Source organism: Schistocerca americana, chromosome 9 (genome assembly GCF_021461395.2).
Source record: "Schistocerca americana isolate TAMUIC-IGC-003095 chromosome 9, iqSchAmer2.1, whole genome shotgun sequence".
In the NCBI taxonomy this organism is placed as follows: domain Eukaryota; kingdom Metazoa; phylum Arthropoda; class Insecta; order Orthoptera; family Acrididae; genus Schistocerca; species Schistocerca americana.
In genome coordinates, this window is record NC_060127.1 from 102,324,069 (window position 1) to 102,346,522 (window position 22,454).

Consider the following 22,454-nt stretch of genomic DNA (forward strand, 5'->3'; position numbering starts at 1 on the left):
GGTGGCAGTAGATGATTTTCCGTTCCAACAAAGGACGTGAAGGCATACCCAACATGATCAGCAGATTTAGAGCCATCAGTGTAAAAAAACAACAGCATCCCGAAACTCCCATAAAATTTGGCGGAAAAAGGAACGGAACACCACCGGGGGGATGGAATCTTTCGGACCGCGGCGGAGATCCATCCGAATTCGAGGCCGAGGAACTAACCAAGGAGGGGTGGAGGGGAGGGAGCGAGGAAGACAGGACAAAGAAGGAAGCCGAAAATCACGGGTAAGAGACGCAAGGCGCAGCCCAACCGGTAAACCCGCCCGAGGGCGGGAGTCAGGCGGGCGACGTCCATGGTCTGGGAATAGGATAGAATAGGAAGGATGAGCGGGAGAAGAACGGATAGTAAGGGCATAAGACACCAGAAGCTGGGACCGCCGAACAGAAAGGGGGGGGATCCCAGCTTCAACCAGGAGACTATCAACAGGGCTAGTAGGGAAGGCACCGGTGGCCAAACGGATACCACGATGGTGGACTGGATCCAGCACGTGCAGCGTGGAAGGAGCAGCTGAACCATAAACTTGACAACCATAGTCCAAACGTGACAGAACTAGAGCATGATAAAGACGGAGGAGGAGGGAACGGTCCGCACCCCAGGAGGAGTGGGCAAGGAAGCGAAGGACATTGAGTTTACGGAAACATCCTACCTTCAGGAGTCTGATATGGGGCAGCCAAGTGAGCTTGTTGTCGAAAAGAAGACCTAGGAAACGAAACTGTGGAACCACAGGCAATCTTTGTGCAGCGAGATAGAGCTCTGGATCAGGGTGGACCGTAGTACGGCGACAGAAGTGGACCACCCGCGATTTTAAAGGAGAGAATTGAAACCCGTGGGAGAGGGTCCATGCAGAGGCACGCCATATAGCCACCTGGAGCTGCCGTTCTGCAGATGGCATCGAGGAGGAACTAACCCAAATGCAGAAATCATCCACATACAGGGCAGGGGCGACCAAGGGACCGACAGAGGCCACAAGTCCATCGATAGCAATGAGGAAAAGAAGGACACTCAAGACAGAACCCTGTGGGATGCCCGTCTCCTGGGTCCGTGGAGAACTAAAAGCAGTACCAACTCGAACTCTGAATGACCGATGGATCAGGAACTGGCGGATAAAAATCGGGAGTGGGCCCCGAAGACCCCACTGATGAAGGGTTAGTAAGATGTGATGGCGCCAGGCCGTGTCATAGGCCTTGCGAAGGTCAAAAAACACTGCAACCAAATGGCGGCGCTGGGAAAAAGCCTGCCGAACTGCGGATTCCAAGCGAAGCAAATGATCGATTGGAGATCGTCCCTCTCGAAAGCCACACTGGTAAGGGGACAATAGATCCCGAGATTCGAGGACCCAAGTGAGCCGACGGGCTACCAGCCGTTCAAGTAACTTACAACCAACATTGGTCAAACTAATTGGCCGATAGCTGTCAACAGATAGTGGGTTCTGACCAGGCTTAAGGACAGGAACCACAATGCTATCCCTCCACTGAGAAGGGAAGTCACCCTGGAGCCAGATACGGTTAAACACCCGAAGAAGATGGTGCCGTTGTGGAGCACTGAGATGTTGAAGCAGCTGGTTATGAATGGAATCTGGGCCAGGAGCTGTATCATGAGAAGCAGATAGAGCAGAAAGAAATTCCCATTCAGTGAAAGGTTCGTTGTAAGATTCTGACTCACAAGTGGTGAAACATAAGGTGACAGCTTCAGCCTGCTGTTTTTGATGAAGGAAAGCAGCTGGATAGGAGGCCGACGCTGATGCCACTGCAAAATGGGTCGCAAGATGTTCTGCGAGAACTAATGGGTCCGTACAAATGCCATCTGGGAGGTGAAGGCCTGGGAGGGTGGACTGCCGATGGCAACCTTGGAGAGAGCGAAGTGTAGCCCATACCCGTGACAGAGGGACAGTGGAACCAAGGGAAGAAACGAATCGTTCCCAACATACCCGCTTGCTCTGTTTGATTAAATAACAGGCTTTAGCGCGAAGGCGCTTAAAGGTAGATAGGCTGGCTACAGATGGGTGCCTCTTAAAGTGTTGCAAAGCTCGACGGCGATCACGGATGGCAATGGCAATGGCCGTACTCCACCACGGGACTTGCCGACGACGAAATTGTCCAGATGAGCGCGGGACAGCAAGGTTAGCAGCGCGAACAATCACGTCAGACACGTCACGTAGGACGTCATCAATACAACCCGACAAAGAGGGAGAAAACTCGACCTGTGCAGTATATAGAGGCCAATCGGCGCGGTGGAAAGACCAACGAGGTAACCTGTCCATCGGGGAGCGGGAAGGGAGCGTGATAATCAACGGGAAAGGGTCACTATCACAAAGGTCGTCGTGTGGCGACCAGTGTAATGAAGGGAGGAGAGAGGGAGAAGAAAGAGAAAGATCAATGGCAGAAAAGGTACCATGACCAGCACTGAAATGAGTAGGGGAGCCATCATTAAGAAGGCACAGGTCGTGGTCTGCAATAAATTGGTCGATAAGAAGACCTCGTCTAGATGGAAAGGCACTGCCCCACAAAGGATGATGAGCATTAAAATCCCCAAGGAGGAGGAAGGGAGGAGGAAGTTGCTGAAGAAGGGTGGTTAAGGCAGCAGGTGTAAGAGTCCTGTCAGGAGGGAGATAAAGATTGCATACTGTGACTGCAGAGTCTAAGTGGACCCTAACAGCAACTGCTTCCAATGTAGTTTGGAGAGGAATCCACGTGCTAGCAATGTCTGTACGGACCAACGTACAAACGCCACCAGAAGCCCGCAAGGGTCCGACCCGATTTCGACAGAAAACACGGAACCCACGGAGGGTCGGTGAGTGAGCATCAGTAAAATGAGATTCCTGGAGAACCACACAAGCTGCTGAGTAGGACGAAAGAAGGGATTTCAATTCTGGAAGGTGACGATAGTAGCCATTACAATTCCATTGGAGAACCACAGAACGATGGTTTAAATGAGGGCTGAACACGCTAAATCCAGTCATACCGCCGGGTCCCCACCTGTCACCGACAAGGAGGGGGCGACATCCATAAACGACAGGTCAGAATCCGGTTGTGAAGCCGGGGAAGGGACCTCCGGTGACACCAGAGGCTCTTTGTCCCGGGACTTATGTTTCTTCTTCTTTTCAGGCTGAGATCGAGGAGGGCTGTGTGGCATAACGGAGCCAGCTGCAGCAAGATCAGGAACAGAAAGAGACCGGGCGACCTGGGGGCCGATAGACCGCGGCTCTCGCGGTCGCCGCGCTGCAGCAGACCTTTGACCTGGAAGGTGCCGGGAAGGGGCATCCCGGGAGAGGCGCCCTTGACCGGCAGACGCCGAAGGAGTGGGACACTTCTCCGGCTGGGGAGGGGGAGCGGCGCCCAGAGAAGAAGGTGTGGGAGCCGCAGGGGAGGGGGGAAGGAGAGGGGTCCGGGACGGGGGTAAGGAAGGGGGAAGAAGGGATGAAGATGTAACCAAGGCGTAACTAGATGTCATGGACACAGGGTGCAATCGTGCATATTTCTTACGGGCCTCTGTGTAGCTTAAACGATCAAGAGACTTATACTCCTGTATCTTTTTTTCTTTCTTATAGACTGGGCAATCTGCTGAACGTGGAGAATGACTACCATGACAATTTACACATACAGGAGGAGGAACACAGGGACTCCCCTCATGGAGTGGACGTCCACAGTCACCACAGAGAGGGTCCTGGGTACAGCGAGAAGACATGTGGCCAAAACGCAAGCACTTAAAACACCGCATAGGAGGTGGGATGTACGGCTTCACATCACAGCGATAGACCATAATCTTAACTTTCTCAGGAAGGGTATCCCCTTCAAAGGCCAGGATAAAGGCACCAGTATCAATACGATTATCTTTAGGACCCTTCTGAACACGCCGAACAAAGTGAACACCCCGCCGTCCGAGATTGTCCCGAAGTTCCTCATCAGTTTGAAGGATGAGGTCTCTGTGAAAAATCACACCTTGTACCATATTTAGAGACTGGTGAGGGGTAATGGAAACGGGAATTGTGCCAAGATGGGTACAGGCACGAAGGGCCGCAGATTGGGCAGCAGAAACAGTTTTTATCAGTAATGAACCCGACCGCATCTTGCTCAGGGAGTCCACTTCGCCGAACTTGTCTTCAATGTGTTCCACAAAGAATAAAGGTTTGACACCGGTGAAAGTATCTCCATCAGTCCTGGTGCAAACTAGATAACGGGGGAAAGGTTTTGCCCCTAGACGACGGGCCTGACCCTCCTCCCAGGGGGTAGGCACGGAAGGGAAGGCCGAAGGGGCAAGAGAAGCAGCACTTGAGGAATCAGTACCACGCAGAGAGACGGCCGCAGAAGAGCGGCCAGAGGTTTGGACCCTTATGCGTTTCATCTGCATAGCGTCCGCCCTGATACCACCCACTCCGATCAGGGGCTCTCCTCACGGGCGCCACCCAGCCACAGCAAGGGCCGTCTGGCACGGCGGCCATTGCCGGGAGTTCCGATGCTCCAGGATGACGAGCAACCACTCCAAGGCATGCATGAGGAGGTCACAGCTCAGGTATCAGAAGTGTGATCCCTGTGTGTTCAGGGGGCTCAACTAAAAGGGTACATAGCGACCCCACCACACGGGCTGGCTACCGTGCTGGCTATGCACCCTAGCATCAGACAACGACGTAGAAGAAAAGGTGGAATATACTAGGAGGGCACATGTCGGAGACACTAGGTAAGGTGCTCTTCCCCAAATGGCTCACACTACGGAAAGAGAAATTTTGGAATGGAGGTCAAACCCCAGAGGGGGACCAAGGAATGCCAAAAGGAGGAGATGATTACGCAACAAAGCCAGAGTGTAAAACCAACAGAACCAGGAGGATAGCGGGGGCCAACATAAGCAAGGACACCAATAGAGGGAGAGGAGAGGGCGAGGGGAAAGGGGTATGGAGGGGAAGGGAAAGGAAATGCAGCCCGGGAGAGAAAGAAGGCTGCAATGGCTCGGGGCCCCGTGCTCGCCACGCACGTATCCACGAAAGAGTTGTGGACCCCCTGGGGGGCTGAGGTAATTAGATTAAGAAATGTTGCACTAAGAATAGTAGACGAGTTTTGCTATTTGGGCAGCGAAATAACTGATGACGACTGAAGCAGTGTGAATCTAAAATACAGACTTGAAATAGCAAGGGAAGTTTTCTGAAACAGAGAAATTTGTCAATGATGAAGTTTAAGTATTAGAAAGTATTTTTCACTATTTGTCTCAAGTGTAATCTTTGTGGAAGTAAAATGGGGATGATAATTAATATGAGAATACAAGATTTTGAAGTGTGGTGCTGAAGATTAGATGGGTTGTGAATGAAACTAGAGAAAAAAAGAAATTTGTTTAAAATAAAGAGACTAGTTGATGGGACACAGCCCAGTGCCTCAAGAATCGTCTATTTGGTTACCGAGGGAAATGAGAGACGAAAGCTCAAATACAGTAAGCAGGTTCAAATGGATTTATAGGTGATGATGATGATGATGTCCCATACTCTGAGGAGCGTAGGGAACGATGCGGGAGACCCGCACCGCCGTACTAGGCAAGGTCCTAGCGGAGGTGGTTTGCCATTGCCTTCCTCCGACTGTAATGGGGATGAATGATGATGATGAAGATGACACAACAACATCCAGTCGTCTCGAGGCAGGAAGAATCCCTAACCCCGCCGGAAATCGAACCCGGGGATTTATAGGTGATAGATAAAATTATGGAAACACAAAAAAGGGAAAAAACAGCTCCCAGTCACCTATGAATGGATAAATACAGGTCCCATATGGTTTCCAAGGATATATTGTACTGTTCTTATAAAATAGTGGGAAGTTCAGGTAGTAATGACGGAGATGGGTGGCTATCACGCACCATTCTCCCCGCTGTAGACCACAAAGGCTCTGTAGTATTGAGATCTTGTGACTGTGTAAGATGTGGTGAATGCGGTACCAGGGGAGATACCGTAAGTCATCCTTGTGCTGACAGATCCAGTCTCAGACAAGGTGAGCAGTGTGAACAGGAACCCCTGCCGTCTTGGAACGTAGCATCGTCATTGGGAAACAAATGCTGTACCAGGGGATGCACCTGATCAATGATGCACTCGATCAATGAAACTGGTCACATAATCCTTGGCAGGGACGCAACCTTACAGCGTAACCATGGGGACCATGGAGTACCAAGGTATGGATGCAAAAAATCACTACCAGACACCCACCGTATTTCACTCGTGGGATGTAAACTCTGACAGAAGTTGCAAACAGTGTCCAGCAAGACTCATCTGACAAAATGACTTTCTTCCTTTGCTCCATAGACCAAGTTTTCCTGTTATGGGCATTTGCGTAATTGATAAGTAGTTTTGGAATTCCTCCTTGCCTTACAGTTCCCTGCTTATGGAGTATCCTTCAAGTTATTTTTTGAAGCTATTGGGTTTATCGAGTGGGACATTCAGTTCTGAAATGATTTTAGCAGATGATGTCCTCATATTTTTTGTCATAATTGTCTTCAATAACTGAATGTTATGATCACTTGACACACAGTTTCATCACTGTTGTGACTTGCTGGATGATGATTTTAGGCTCTCTCTGTGTGTGATGTAAACACTTTGGCTGCCTTGGTTATGAGAGCATCCACCATACAAGCACCAGCTATTTTCCCACTTCCAGATTTACTTATTTCCAACTGCACAGGTGCCGTTCACGATCAAATACAGCCCGCAACCTGCAGGGTCGACTAGCATCTGCATTTATGTTCAAGCATGTATTTCTCCCTGTTTTCCCATGTTTTTTGTCTGACCCCTATAGGTTGCAGTAGTAATGTTGAGATGAAGAGGCTTGCACAGTATAGACTAACATGGAAAGCTGCAGCAAACCGGTCTTCAGATGAAGAAGCAGTGATGATAACAACAGCAACAACAACAGTGCATTTTAGGGGGGGAGATTTGACATAGAAGCAAAATATTATCTCCGTTTTATGTCTGCTATCCATGCTTTGCAGTAGACCACCATGCATCTTACCAACACATTCTGATTTATGTGCAAGACACTTGTGCTTTTGTGAGAAATATTAATTAAAAAACTGGTACTCACGCATATTTGTAGTACACCTTTGTCATGTACCCAAAACGTTCATGACCTGCAATATCCCTGAAACACATGAAAATTCATATTTGTGAAAGAAAATAAAGAACTGTATACTCACGAATCTCTGTAGAACACTCTGTTCATGTATCGAACCCGTTCTTCGCTTCCAATATCCCTGAAACAGACGAAGTCAGCAGGTCAGGTCAGCAGGCCAAACACTCCCCGACAATCGTGGCGTGCACCCCTCGGCCTTGGAAGTGCTAGGCAGATAAGTTAGTAACACATGGCTGTTTCGATACAGTGTTGATAGACAACGCTTTCATCGTGCGGGGTGAAGAATAGCAGTTTGCCACAAGAGCATTTCTTTCACGTATTCTTTTGGAGAGCACACACATTACTGGATTCACTAGCAGACAAATTGAACCTTGCCTTTGTATCTTTAATGAAGGCAGGCAATGTATATATTTTTTAAGGACAGTGGCTACAAAAGCTATCTGTTTAATGTTAGTATAGATCTAAGTTTTTATGATTATCTCTCCCTTGGAGAGAACTGGTTGAACGAAGTTGACATTGTGCAAAAGGGCAGTTTAAGACTACTTTGATGAATCTGTTGACATTATCCAATTATTATGTAGAATGTTCATTTTGGGAGCTGCCAGAAGCCCTCTACATTACTGCCAAATAAAGATTTTCCATTTGCAGAAACTGAACACAGGAGAAGGGTGTTCACAGAGCATAACCAAATTAACTGTGTGCTCAGGTCAACCAACCACCAGTTCTGGTTCATCTTTTCTTCATCTATGCCCTTCCAGATCACTCAAATGACACTTGTTTAATGTAGCTGCTCATCATATGGGAAATGTTGACCAATCTATTTGACTGCGTAACACTGTCTGGGTCAGAGTCTTTATTTTGTTTTCAATAACTGGGTACAGCCAGTATAGGTCATCTTCATATCTACAAATGAACATTAAAAAATAAAATTAGCTATATGTTACAAATAAAAAAGTAATGTGCAGCAAAATAAAGTAAATAAAGCATGTTACAAGTAAATATATGTGCTCACTTCAGCATGTCACAGCAAATGTTGCATCTTCAACTGAGTTGTTAGCAGTACTTGAACGATCATCTACATGTGAAAATTTTGTAAAACAGTGCTGACATTGAGGAAATAGTGAATTGCGAAGTTATGACTATACTGAAATGTACTACTTTATCCCATGCAAATTCATTACACTATGGAAAATAGGACAAGTATGATGTTAAATGTTTGTATTTATATTCAAAACCAGTTACCATTCTAAGATCAAATAATAAAAGAAAAAAATAATTCAAAAAGTAATAAAGCAAATATTACGAAGAAAACCACATTATATGTTCACTTATAGTCTACTCGTTTGCTTTTATTTTGCTGGCTAACATTTATTATATGTAACATACAGCTAATTTTAATTTTTTAAGATTCATTTGAAGACAGTTTGTTATGCCATCAGATAGTGCTGTGAATGTAAGGGGGGCTAGAGCACTGTTACATTCGCTACTACCCTCATCATTTAGTGTTTACGACCTAAGTGGCATTTATATATGTGGCCTGGCTCTGCAAGGTGTTACTTACATGGGCTGTCGTATGTTAGGATAGTCTAATGGTCTAAGGAGACTTCTTTGCAGTACCATGCATTAAAGGAGTTAAGATACACAGTAATTATTTATATGATTTGATAGTTGTACTCATTGTGTGAACAGTAAATCCCATGGATGATCTACTGAGAATCAATAAGTAATAAAGACCTGAGGCACAAAATTTGTACGATGGGCTCATAACTCTTAACTTCTGTTTTTCTTTATGCTATACAGGAGATAAGGAAAACTGAACTTTTCAATCATTGAAGGTGTTGTCTCTTTGTGATTTGAAAGTTACCTTCTAAGTTCACTGAATGGTCAATGATGTTCCTCGATAACCTCCTCTTCCTCCTTTAGAGTGCATTTGTCGATCAGAAGGCCTTGGGGGGGGAGGGGTGGGCTTGGTAGCTAGCCACTCTGAGGGAGGTCTCCAGTTTGTCAGCTAGGAATGTGGGAAGGACAGATGGTGGGTATAAGGGTTGGTACAATTGTAACAGCTGTTGAGAAGGGCCACATGCTGAAGGCGGTGTGGGGACATGTATTGGGAGGTGATGACAAGACAGTAGAATGGGGAAACTGTTGGGTGGAGGGTGCAGGGACAGTGGGTTACATGAGATTGAGATCAGAACAGTTGCAAGAGCAGAGAGGTTGTGTTGGAAGGATAACTCCCATCAGCATAGTTCAGAGAAGCTGGTAGTGGAGGTGAGGATCCAGATGGCTCGGGTAGTGAAGCAGAGCCATTGAAAGTGAGTATGGTGTGCCACCAGGTTGTCAACTTTGTTCTTGACAACAGTTTGGCAGTGGCCATTTATCTTGATGGACAGCTGGTTTGAGTCACAACAACATAAATAGCTGTGCTGTGTTTGCAGCAGAGTTGGTGTATGACATGGCTGCTTTCATTGGTGGCGCAGCCTCTGATGGGGTAGGGTGAGCCTGTGGTAGGAGGCCAGGCCACCTCTAAAAGCAGCAATGTCATATACCAACTCTGCTGTGAACACTGCACAGCTTTTCATGTTTTTAAGAACTAAGTTGACCACCTGAACAGACAAAATATTCTTTAGAAAGTCTGGAATGAGGGTTTTCAAATAAGATATGTCACTCTAAACAAAGAATTATTTGCAGGGTCAAATTTTGTTAGAGGATGTAGCTTTCACGAATTGTACGTTTCGAATATTTTTGCAAATAAAAATGTTTATACATGAATGATTTAGACTTGTTAGCAGACTGTGAACTATGCTCTGGTCAATAAAATTTTGAACAATTGAACTTCAATAATAATTTGTAGATATCACATATGCTTGGTATATGTATTGCAAATGGAATATAGATCACAAGAGAAAAAAAAAATGTTTATGTTAAAAGTGGCTTTATATCAAATTGAGCAATTCCATATTGCTAAGTTTCAACCAATCCACAAACACAGCAAAACGCGTCAGATTTACTCTTTTGAATCACAGAATACTCTGTAGCTCTTGCATATAAGTTAAACTCAATTGGAGCACTGAAGGATGTTATATCAAGTCCTTAACTTCACTGAAAGAAATTGGACTTTAAGTGGCCAGGCAATGCAGGCTGCATGTTGCTGGCCAGAGAGTCCCAAGATACATTACACATTACAGCAATACATAGACCAGATTTCCTGTATGGAGACATCATGGTGCTTACCAGAAACATGATCATGAATGAAGTTTCAAGACGGCCAAAATGAAGTTTACAATTAAGTGTCCTTGGTTTATCTGTTCAAGGCAAGCTGGAATGGGACACACCTATTGACTCTAAGCAGTGTGTTAGCAAGGTTTGCAAAGATACTTTTGTTCTGCATACACTGTCTTGTTTTCCTCACATCTGAACTATGAAATCAAAATTCTGGTATGTGGACCGAGATAATAGGAATCACACCATGGCCTATTTTGAAAAACAAGTGTGCTCACTATAATTAACATATACATCCTAAAAACTATGTTGTTCATTAGAAAGACAACAGTCAAACATATATTCCTATTTGCAATCAGTACAGTATCAGGAATAAAGAAAAAAAAAATTATGTTAGCAGCCAGAGAACAGCACTGTGAAGAACATCCACAATCTGCTGGATTGAAGTGCATTGTCAAGTCCAAATGCCCAGATACATTGACAGATGGCATTATTCTGTTGCAGGATAATGCCCGCCATATGTTGCCATGGTTGTCTCGAGTATGCTGTTGAAGTTTAGCTGGGAAGCCCTGACATCCTACAATCTCTCTCTATGTGATTTCCATGTTTTTGGAGCCTTTGAGCAAGACATTTCATGGCCATTTATAGGCATCTGCAAATGCTTCATCACACTCACTGAATAGCTTGTCACTCAATGGGATAACTGTATTAACATGTATGACAATTTCTTTTGAATTAATAAACAGTTTACTTGCTTTTCTTCCACATGTCTCATTTTCATGTGGCCCCTTACATCAATATTAGTAAACAGCAAATGCCTCTAGCATGAGCAATGCTATTTTGGTGCCCAATTAATGCTGCTGCTGTAGAAAGAATGGTAAAATTTGTGCTATAGTCTTAGAGGATTGTTATATTAAAATTTTGATGAGAAAATAGACACTGTATGAATATGGACATAATATCCCGATTAAAGCCCACCAGGAAAGGGGAAAAGAAACTCAAAAAGTATGTGCAAATATTGTGTATAATAGAAAATAGTGCCCAGAAAATGGGAGCAGGGTTGACAGATATACAAATCCAGGGAAAAGGCCTGTTCAGTTCTTCTGCTGAAGAATAAAAAAAGCAGCCAGGCAAAGTTTCTGAATGCAAGAAATTGAGCACTGGGTCCTGTGTCTGGATAAGAAATCAACAGCTGCAGATTGAAATGAAAAGCAGAAAAGACTGTAAAGAATTTATAGAAAAATGCTGAAGATAGTTAATGGAAATGTTGTGTGGCTAGGGCCTCCCATCGGGTAGACCGTTCGCCTGGTGCAGGTCTTTTGATTTGACGCCACTTCGGCGACCTGCGTGTCGATGGGGATGAAATGATGATGATCAGGACAACACAACACCCAGTCCCTGAGCGGAGAAAATCTCCGACCCAGCCGGGAATCGAACCCGGGCCCTTAGGATTGACAGTCTGTCACGCTGACCACTCAGCTACCGGGGCGGACAAGATAGTTAATAATTTTAATTGCCCATACAAGAACAGTACTGAAGTTGCATATACATGGCGAAAAGAAAATATCGACATTCCAACCCATAAAAATGTCGCCTTCACATTGTAAATATATTGCTGGTTTTAGAGTGTGTATTTAAGTACTGATTAATTATTAGCTATGCTGTACATCAATGAACCAGCAGCCTGCCTATCCCTGTTAGAGCAAGAACTGAGGGAAAATAATGCAATTTCACACTTGGCAAAAACCACTTTGTAATTGCATGTAAGTGGCACAGTAAAATGTGTCCAATGAGCCCGTCACTATTTTATCACATATTGAATTTGTCCGAAACACTTCATGTCGACTTCCCTTTTTTCCATTTCTGCAATGCCAGCGGCCTAGTGGTTGTATTGTCAAAATTGCAGGTGAAGCTAAACGTTGCAATTTCTGTTGGTAGTGTCCCCTTACACATCTCCACCCACCACAGAGACAAATCTTGTCATTTAGATTCTTGTTCATCATTTTCAGCAACTGTTTTTTAACATAACCGGTGCGCTGTTTCTTCACATAGGAAATCTTGTTATTCCATTCACACCATCATCCCCTCGTGCAGTCGGACTACTACTTTTGTGGCACATATATTTGCTTCATACAGTCAAAGAGAAAGATCGGATGTGTTGAAGACTCAAAAAGTAGTAAGACTCCTTCACACAGAGAAAGTAATATTATGTTGTTCTACAATCTCAAAAGAACAACTTCAAATATATATATACAAAAAATGGCACTCAGTATTGGCACTTTGATATTTACCAACAGCCTTAGCGTGGACAAAACAAGGAAAAGTGTCTAGTAAGCACAGGCTCTAAAATGCGTATCGTAAGAGGTACGAGCACTTGTTCAGTAGAAGAGATGTGTTTCATGGTAGTGAAGATCAAAAAGTGCTCCTAGCTCTCCGAGGCATGCACTTTAGACAGTTATGTTTCCTGGACTTTTTTTCCTGTTTTGTTCTATACTACCACACTTCAAAATGTAGAAAGCATAGAGCTTGCTGTAGAGAGGTCTAATGTCACGGTTATCAGAAAGATTTTCATTTATAACATTCTGCTCTATTTTCCAGACCAGAGGTCCCTTACCTCAAATTCGTATACTCATCCTTCACCATCATCCCTGAAAGTTTGTATCATCATCACAGTATCACCTTGTAGTTGGTAGACAAGTTTTTACCCCTTAAATTTAATATGATCAAAAGGGTATAAAGATCACATGAATCTTACCCAAAACTGGTAAGGGTCATAACTATATAAGAAACTTTTTCACTCCCAACCACATCTAAACAATTAAGTGAAGCACACAATGAAAAATTGAATGTTTTTCTTTGCACTAATTATGAATCAAGTCAGTTTTTTTACATTACAAAGTGTTTTATTTTATATAAAATTCTTTCTCAAATTTGGCAGTGGACACATAAGTGCACCTACAATTTACTCTTAGGTCTAAACATTAGCAAAGTCTCTGTGGGACTGTTTGTGGTAGCAGCCACATGGCCGCTCACGATCTGGTCAGTCACATTTATCAAAACTTGTGGTTGTCTGCCCTCATTTCAAATGTAAGATAACAAGCTGAATGTATCATAAGGCCACTGTTTGTGTCAACATTCAAGGCTGTTTTATCTATCTCAAAACTCTGAAACTGTCACACTTGGCACCAAACATTGGGGAGGGTGACACTCGTTTTGGTATCTTTGGCTGTCTGTCATTTAGATCTTTTTTCCTGGCATTTTACCATGATGAATGGCTACCGTTTTAAAAAATGGCTACTGTTTTCAAAAACCTCCCCCTCAATTGCTGATGAAATGTTAGAAAAAACGCAAAACTACCATTAGCTGGAGATATTAAAAAGATATTAAAAAGTGGCTGTTGATGTCTCAGTTTTATGCTTGATAAAATTATGGAAAATATTTGAGGAATAAAACTGATATAAAAAAATCAATTCCATCTTAATTTTTAGAGATGGATGTAACAGCTACTTATATAAGTCTGTTGGGATATATGTACTGAGTCACTGATTACAAACACAACTACAGCTGATCTAAGATTTTAATGCCCTGCTAAAATGTCAGCTTGGTGTGGAAGAATTTCGTTTATCTAATGATGGTGTTTTTTGTACTCTTAGGGGATCACATTGAAAAAAATATCGTGTCAGTGCAACAAACTGCCTACAAGAATAAATCTACTACCGTACTCATTCACGAATTGTGCACTCTGTAAATCTGACCATGAAGGAAAGTATTCAGTGAAGCTATACATGAACATTTAGAAGCAGTAATTGCATAGCACTAGTATGAAAGTGCGCTAACAGTCAAGTATGAGTAGTGCTAATACGCTGGCACTGTTAATCGCATGAAATGCTTTTAGATTTTTTTTTTTTTTTTTTTTTTTTTTTTTTTTTTTTTTAATACTGTATGTAAGGATGACAGTATATTAGTAGAAAAGCAGAATAATAATAGAAAGAGGCCTTTTTCTTATTTTCACACTACTCGGCTGTCATTTTTGTCTACCATGAGGATATCAAGCACCTAGGAAACTACCAGTTTCAGGGCATGCTCTCGCTGCCATCTACGTACTGGATAAATTACTGCTCAAGTATGTATTGGTCAGGTTTTGACTGAAATACATCCCCAAGGTTAAATAGTCTGATAAAAATTCCAATGAGTGGCTAATAAGCTACACTGTTACCCCATTTTTTGATAGCAGGAAATTTCATCCCTGGTGTGTGCTGGTAACCTGTTAAAGAGTTTGCAGTGGAATGTAAGATTCGCTTTTGAATCAAAGGCAGGAACCCAACATCTATGTTGAAATAATTTTTATTTCCAGTTCCAGTAACCAGAAATAGCTATAGAAAGCAAATATGCGGCAAGTGAGCAAGAATAACAAGGTCTCAGAAGAAGATTTTGCAAGATGTTTGTTTATTAACAGAGAATGTGTAAATGAACACGACAGCCGCTGATAAACTCTGGCTATCACACTTAGTCCCCACTCAGCACAGTACATGCTTCTGCCTTGTTGCAAAGGCTGTCCATTTCTCTCACACCAGGATTGACAGCATCAGGACTTATAATTAGCTTGTCACTGCTAAATATCACCTGACTGCTGCTGAACAACTTCTCTACACTAACTGTTCCACTGAGTTCTTCAAATTTGCTTATCAGAGACTATTAAGTGGCTTAATGCATTATAAAAATAAAATACAAACTGTTTTACTGTGTATATCACTCCTGCAGCAATTTGTTACTCATTTATTTCATTAATGAATCCTATTACTTGCATCTTCCAATTGGAGATAATACCTCAGTTTCAAATTTAAATTTAGTTGCAGCATAAGTTTGACATGTAATGTTATTAGGCTCACCTATATGTTTGTTTCGTTTCCTCTCTACTTCCTGTGTGTTTATTTACAGCCTCCTCTTTTGTTATTTTATATTATGAATGAAAACATACATAAAAGTGGTGTAACATTCTACAATGGTTATTATTTTCCTGTACAAACCAGTTTCTGGCTGTTACACCATCATAAGGTACATGGAGAAATGTGTGTGGCTCTGAAAGTTTTTGAGGCTCAATGACTTCAAACTATTGCATTTAAAGAATATTTTGGTTCATTTGCATAGGTGACAGTTGTTAAGGTTTGATTCAGGACTATGATAAGAGAAATTATTTCAGTGGAAGTGTGATGAAAACTATTGAACATAGATGCAATATATGATACATTAAGTAATGAACTACATAATAATTAACTGCCATTGTTCTGAGATGAAAATATATTGAGCAGTAAACTTTGGTGACATGTTTCAAGTGAGTGCTGACCAAAATAGTGCTTCAACAGGTCTGATATTACAAACAGATTGTCCAGGATGTGGTATCCACCTAATGGGCTTACCATTAAAATTGGCATCTCAGGCTGTCACCCATCCTACTGCAAGAACCTTCACCTTTTCTAATTCCATCACTTCCTCTCCCTCACCCTCACCCATCTGGTCCTTTATAATCATAAAATCAAAGCTCAAACCATATTCAACAGCTTCTAATCCTTTCACATAATCCTCTTACCTCTGTGGCCATAACTTCACTAATTCTATTATTGCAATACAATTTCTTGTCCTTTAAGTGTTGAAACAGCATTCCCAGCACCATCTGAGGAGGCCGTCCCAACTACTCCTGTATTGTGCTTGCATGGGTCTACCTGTAGTCTCACTCTCCTTCCTTTAATCCCTCTCTAGTGAGTCCAAAACCATTCCTATGGAACACACAGCTTTCCCTACCTGAAAAATAATCCAGACCTTCTCATCCTTCCACCACAGTAGTCATAAATCGTAGTGAATATGTGACTGAGGGCTTCGCCAACTTTCTGACACTTATGCATATAAATCTTACAACCATGATACCGTCATCCCATCCCATCCCAATCCCACCCCATCATCCAAGTCTAAAAGGACCTCCAGCAGCTCCTCAAGGCCTTAGACCTATCCCAAAACCCGATGCCTGAATTCGTCTCCCTCCTCACACCAGCAGCCCCTTGCACTTCTACCTGTTACCTACATCATGAACTCCACGAACTCAACCCCATAGGTCTCCCCACTGGCCATCCCATTGTTGCTGGGTAAAATGCTCCTACTGAATAAACCTCTGACTTTATTGTCCAATACTTCCCAACTATTATCCAGAACTTCCCATCCTACAGCCAAGATACTCCTAACTTCCTTCACTGCTTTTCACAGTTCCTGTCCCATTAAAACCAGAGTGCTTTTCAGTCACGGTGGCTGTGACATCCTTTTACACCAACACCCTTCATGCCCATGGATCACCACCTTTCCCAAAACTGTCATGATGCCAAAATTACCACCTCTTTCCCAATCCTCCTTGCCAACCATACCCTGACCCACAATTATTTCACTTTCAAAGGCCTAACATATAAAGGAACCCATTATACCGCCATGAGTTCTTGTGTGGCACTATCCTATGCCAATTAATTAATTGTCTATCTGGAGGGATCCTTCTTACCCAGCCAACACCTAAAACCCTAGGCTCTTTCCAGGCACAATATTTGCTTCTTCCTCCACAACCCACTTCCAAATCAGCTTCATCTGGTCCCTCTCAACTCAATGAGCCAGATTCCTAGATGCCAACCTCCACCTCTCAGAAGGCTCCATAAATAACTCTGTTCATATCAAGTGCACCAAATAGCAAGGTACCCATTCCATGTCAGAAAGTCTTTTACGTACAGTCCCGCCACCTGTGGATGCCACATCTGCAGTGGAAAGCAAAAGTTGCCAAAATATACCGATAATCTTCCAGAGCCTTTATTGACTGACAATATCCTATCCAGTTCATCCATAAACAGATTTCCCATGGCATCGCCCATTATCCAGCCACTGACCGGACCTCATCTAATCATCCAGTTGCACCCTGACTTGAGGAGTCCAACTACATCCTTCACCAGGGCTCTGGGTACCTCTCACTGTGCCCTGAGATGAGGGATATTCTACCCAAATCATGCACAGTAGTGGTCTGCTACCCACATAATATCCTTCTCCTTCCCTACTCCAATCCTGCACCCATGGGCCATTCCCTTGTGGTTGACCCATATGTAAGTTCTGTCCCATACAACCCCACAACCCCTACCATCTCCTACTACACCCCTGTCACATAAAAAAAAACAACAGCCAAGTGTGAAAGCAGCCATGTCATATATCAGCTATGCTGCACTTACTGTACAGTGTACTATGTGGCCACAACAAGTAACCAAGAGTCCACTCACATGGATGGCCATTGTCAAAATGCGGACAACTCATAACTTGACCATCCAGCTGCCAAATTTGCTGCACAACACAACACTAATGAAGTCAACAGCTGTTTCACTATATGAGCCATTTGGATAGATTAGATTAGATTAGATTAATACTAGTTCCATGGATCATGAATACGATATTTCGTAATGATGTGGAACGAGTAAAATTTTCCAATACATGACATAATTAAGTTAATTTAACAACATACTTAAGTTAATATAACAACTTTTTATTTGATTCTTGAGTTTCTCCCGGCGTATTTGATAATCAAAATATCCACGGGTATGCTGCCGGTCTATAGTGTCCAACGGGCACAATATTTCGGCGATCAAACATGTCGCCATCATCAGGTGAACTGACGGACTGAGCTCCTGTGAACGTGCCGGCACGGAGATCCGTACGCTATGGCTGCTCAGAGGGAACTGGGTTCGGTGGCGGCGGCGGCAGATTTAAATACCCTCCGCCCGCGGCGCGCTCCCTCCGCCGTCCGCGCCCAGCGCCACGGTCGCGCGGTGGAACAGATTGCGACGGCGTCTGAGATGACGTCGGTGTGATGGCTCTGTCCGCCGTGGTCGTCACAACTATACGTCTGCTCGATTTACTCTTGATTAACCCGATCGCTGGTTCCCAAGCCTTGCTAAGATTATAGCCACAGTCACGGTTTATGAGGTCGTCATTGCTGCGAATTTCGATGGCCTCTCTAACAACGCTGTCCCAGTATCTCGACGTCTGTACCAGAATCCTCGTGCGGTCATACTCCATGGCGTGATTTTCCGACAAACAATGTTCAGCGACCGCCGACTTGCTCGGATACATCAGTCGAGTGTGCCTCTGGTGTTCACGGCATCGATCCTCGACGGTACGCATCGTCTGACCAATATACGATTTGCCACATTGACACGGAATCTGGTACACGCCGGCCTTCCTCAAACCGAGGTCATCTTTGGCGCTCCCCACCAGTGCACGAGTTTTATTTGGAGGACAAAACACAGTTCCGACCCGGTGTTTCTTCAGAAAGCGGGCTATTTTCCCCGAGAGTGCGCCTGTGTATGGAATAAATGCAGTGCCTACCTCCTCCCTCGTGACTTCATCCATCTCAACAGGTTGTGCTGCAGTGGTTGGGCGGAGAGCACGTTGAATCTGCCACTCTGAGTACCCATTTTTTCGAAATACAGTTCTCAGATGTTCCAATTCCTGGGGTAGACTCTCTGCGTCAGAGATAGTGCGCGCCCTATGTACTAGAGTTTTAAGTACCCCATTCCTCTGTGAAGGGTGGTGGCAGCTGTCTGCATGCAAATACAGATCGGTGTGCGTAGCCTTCCGATACACCCCATGACCTAGGGTGCCGTCAGCCCTTCTCTTGACCAAGACGTCAAGGAAAGGTAATTTACCCTCCGTTTCAGTCTCCATAGTGAATTTGATGTTGGGGTGTATGGAGTTTAGATGTGTAAGGAAGTCAAGGAGTTTATCCATACCATGTGGCCAGATGACGAACGTGTCGTCCACGTAACGGAAAAAGCAAGTAGGTTTCCATACGGATGACGACAGGGCTTCCTCCTCGAAGTTCTCCATGTACAAATTCGCTACCACCGGTGAGAGTGGGCTACCCATGGCGACTCCCTCCGTTTGTTCGTAGTATTCTCCATTAAAAAGAAAATACGTGGAAGTCAAGACATGCCTAAAAAGTTCAGTGGTCTTCTCGTCAAACTTCTGACTAATCAATTCTAATGACTCTCGCAGGGGTACCCTCGTAAACAAGGAAACGACGTCAAAACTCACCATGATATCTGACACATCCAACCTGAAGCTATCAAGGCGTTTAACAAAATCCACGGAATTACGGATGTGATGAGGGCATTTACCCACATAAGGACTTAATATTCCCGTCAGGTATTTGGCCAACAAATATGTAGGTGCCCTGATGTTGCTGACAATGGGACGTAATGGTACCCCCTCTTTGTGAACCTTCGGGAGTCCATATAGTCTAGGCGGTACCGGACCTTGGGGTAACAATTTCTTAGCGTCACCCTCCGGTAAATCTGCGTCCTTGAGAAGCGCCCTCGTCTTGTTCTCCACCAAGACGAGGAGGAGAACAAGACGAGGGCGCTTCTCAAGGACGCAGATTTACCGGAGGGTGACGCTAAGAAATTGTTACCCCAAGGTCCGGTACCGCCTAGACTATATGGACTCCCGAAGGTTCAGAAAGAGGGGGTACCATTACGTCCCATTGTCAGCAACATCAGGGCACCTACATATTTGTTGGCCAAATACCTGACGGGAATATTAAGTCCTTATGTGGGTAAATGCCCTCATCACATCCGTAATTCCGTGGATTTTGTTAAACGCCTTGATAGCTTCAGGTTGGATGAGTCAGATATCATGGTGAGTTTTGACGTCGTTTCCTTGTTTACGAGGGTACCCCTGCGAGAGTCATTAGAATTGATTAGTCAGAAGTTTGACGAGAAGACCACTGAATTTTTTAGGCATGTCTTGACTTCCACGTATTTTCTTTTTAATGGAGAATACTACGAACAAACGGAGGGAGTCGCCATGGGTAGCCCACTCTCACCGGTGGTAGCGAATTTGTACATGGAGAACTTCGAGGAGGAAGCCCTGTCGTCATCCGTATGGAAACCTACTTGCTTTTTCCGTTACGTGGACGACACGTTCGTCATCTGGCCACATGGTATGGATAAACTCCTTGACTTCCTTACACATCTAAACTCCATACACCCCAACATCAAATTCACTATGGAGACTGAAACGGAGGGTAAATTACCTTTCCTTGACGTCTTGGTCAAGAGAAGGGCTGACGGCACCCTAGGTCATGGGGTGTATCGGAAGGCTACGCACACCGATCTGTATTGCATGCAGACAGCTGCCACCACCCTTCACAGAGGAATGGGGTACTTAAAACTCTAGTACATAGGGCGCGCACTATCTCTGACGCAGAGAGTCTACCCCAGGAATTGGAACATCTGAGAACTGTATTTCGAAAAAATGGGTACTCAGAGTGGCAGATTCAACGTGCTCTCCGCCCAACCACTGCAGCACAACCTGTTGAGATGGATGAAGTCACGAGGGAGGAGGTAGGCACTGCATTTATTCCATACACAGGCGCACTCTCGGGGAAAATAGCCCGCATTCTGAAGAAACACCGGGTCGGAACTGTGTTTTGTCCTCCAAATAAAACTCGTGCACTGGTGGGGAGCGCCAAAGATGACCTCGGTTTGAGGAAGGCCGGCGTGTACCAGATTCCGTGTCAATGTGGCAAATCGTATATTGGTCAGACGATGCGTACCGTCGAGGATCGATGCCGTGAACACCAGAGGCACACTCGACTGATGTATCCGAGCAAGTCGGCGGTCGCTGAACATTGTTTGTCGGAAAATCACGCCATGGAGTATGACCGCACGAGGATTCTGGTACAGACGTCGAGATACTGGGACAGCGTTGTTAGAGAGGCCATCGAAATTCGCAGCAATGACGACCTCATAAACCGTGACTGTGGCTATAATCTTAGCAAGGCTTGGGAACCAGCGATCGGGTTAATCAATAGTAAATCGAGCAGACGTATAGTTGTGACGACCACGGCGGACAGAGCCATCACACCGACGTCATCTCAGACGCCGTCGCAATCTGTTCCACCGCGCGACCGTGGCGCTGGGCGCGGACGGCGGAGGGAGCGCGCCGCGGGCGGAGGGTATTTAAATCGGCCGCCGCCGCCACCGAACCCAGTTCCCTCTGAGCAGCCATAGCGTACGGATCTCCGTGCCGGCACGTTCACAGGAGCTCAGTCCGTCAGTTCACCTGATGATGGCGACATGTTTGATCGCCGAAATATTGTGCCCGTTGGACACTATAGACCGGCAGCATACCCGTGGATATTTTGATTAACTTTTTATTTTTTTGTGTTTTTTATTTTTTTTTTTAATAATTTTTTTGTTTTTTTTATTCTTTTTTTTCTTAATTTATATCTAAAAATTCCTCTATGGAGTAGAAGGAGTTGTCATTCAGAAATTCTTTTAATTTCTTCGTAAATACTTGTTGGTTATCTGTCAGACTTTTGATACTATTTGGTAAGTGACCAAAGACTTTAGTGGCAGTATAATTCACCCCTTTCTGTGCCAAAGTTAGATTTAATCTTGAATAGTGAAGATCATCCTTTCTCCTAGTATTGTAGTTATGCACACTGCTATTACTTTTGAATTGGGTTTGGTTGTTAATAACAAATTTCATAAGAGAGTATATATACTGAGAAGCTACTGTGAATATCCCTAGATCCTTAAATAAATGTCTGCAGGATGATCTTGGGTGGTCTCCAGTTATTATTCTGATTACACGCTTTTGTGCAATAAATACTTTATTCCTCAGTGATGAATTACTCCAAAGTATGCCATATGAAAGCAATGAGTGAAAATAGGTGTAGTAAGCTAATTTACTAAGATGTTTATCACCAAAATTTGCAATGACCCTTATTGCATAAGTAGCTGAACTCAGACATTTCAGCAGATCATCAATGTGTTTCTTCCAATTTAATCTCTCATCAATGGACACACCTAAAAATTTGGAATATTCTACCTTAGCTATATGCTTCTGATTAAGGTCTATAGTTATTAATGGCGTCATACCATTCACTGTACGGAACTGTATGTACTGTGTCTTATCAAAATTCAGTGAGAGTCCGTTTACAAGGAACCACTTAGTAATTTTCTGAAAGACAGTATTGACAATTTCATCAGTTAATTCTTGTTTGTCAGGTGTGATT

General features: G+C 44.1%; 1 protein-coding gene across 1 annotated transcript in view; it reads right to left on the minus strand.

Moving 5' to 3' along the window:
• The window catches only part of LOC124550700 (ras-related protein Rab-32-like), a 381,369-nt gene that overhangs the window by 24,225 nt on the left and 334,690 nt on the right, over positions 1-22,454 (minus strand). The window contains exon 4 of the mRNA XM_047125423.1: positions 7,094-7,150. Within this exon, the coding sequence (XP_046981379.1) occupies positions 7,094-7,150 (57 nt within the window). The remainder of the gene's footprint in view (positions 1-7,093; positions 7,151-22,454) is intronic.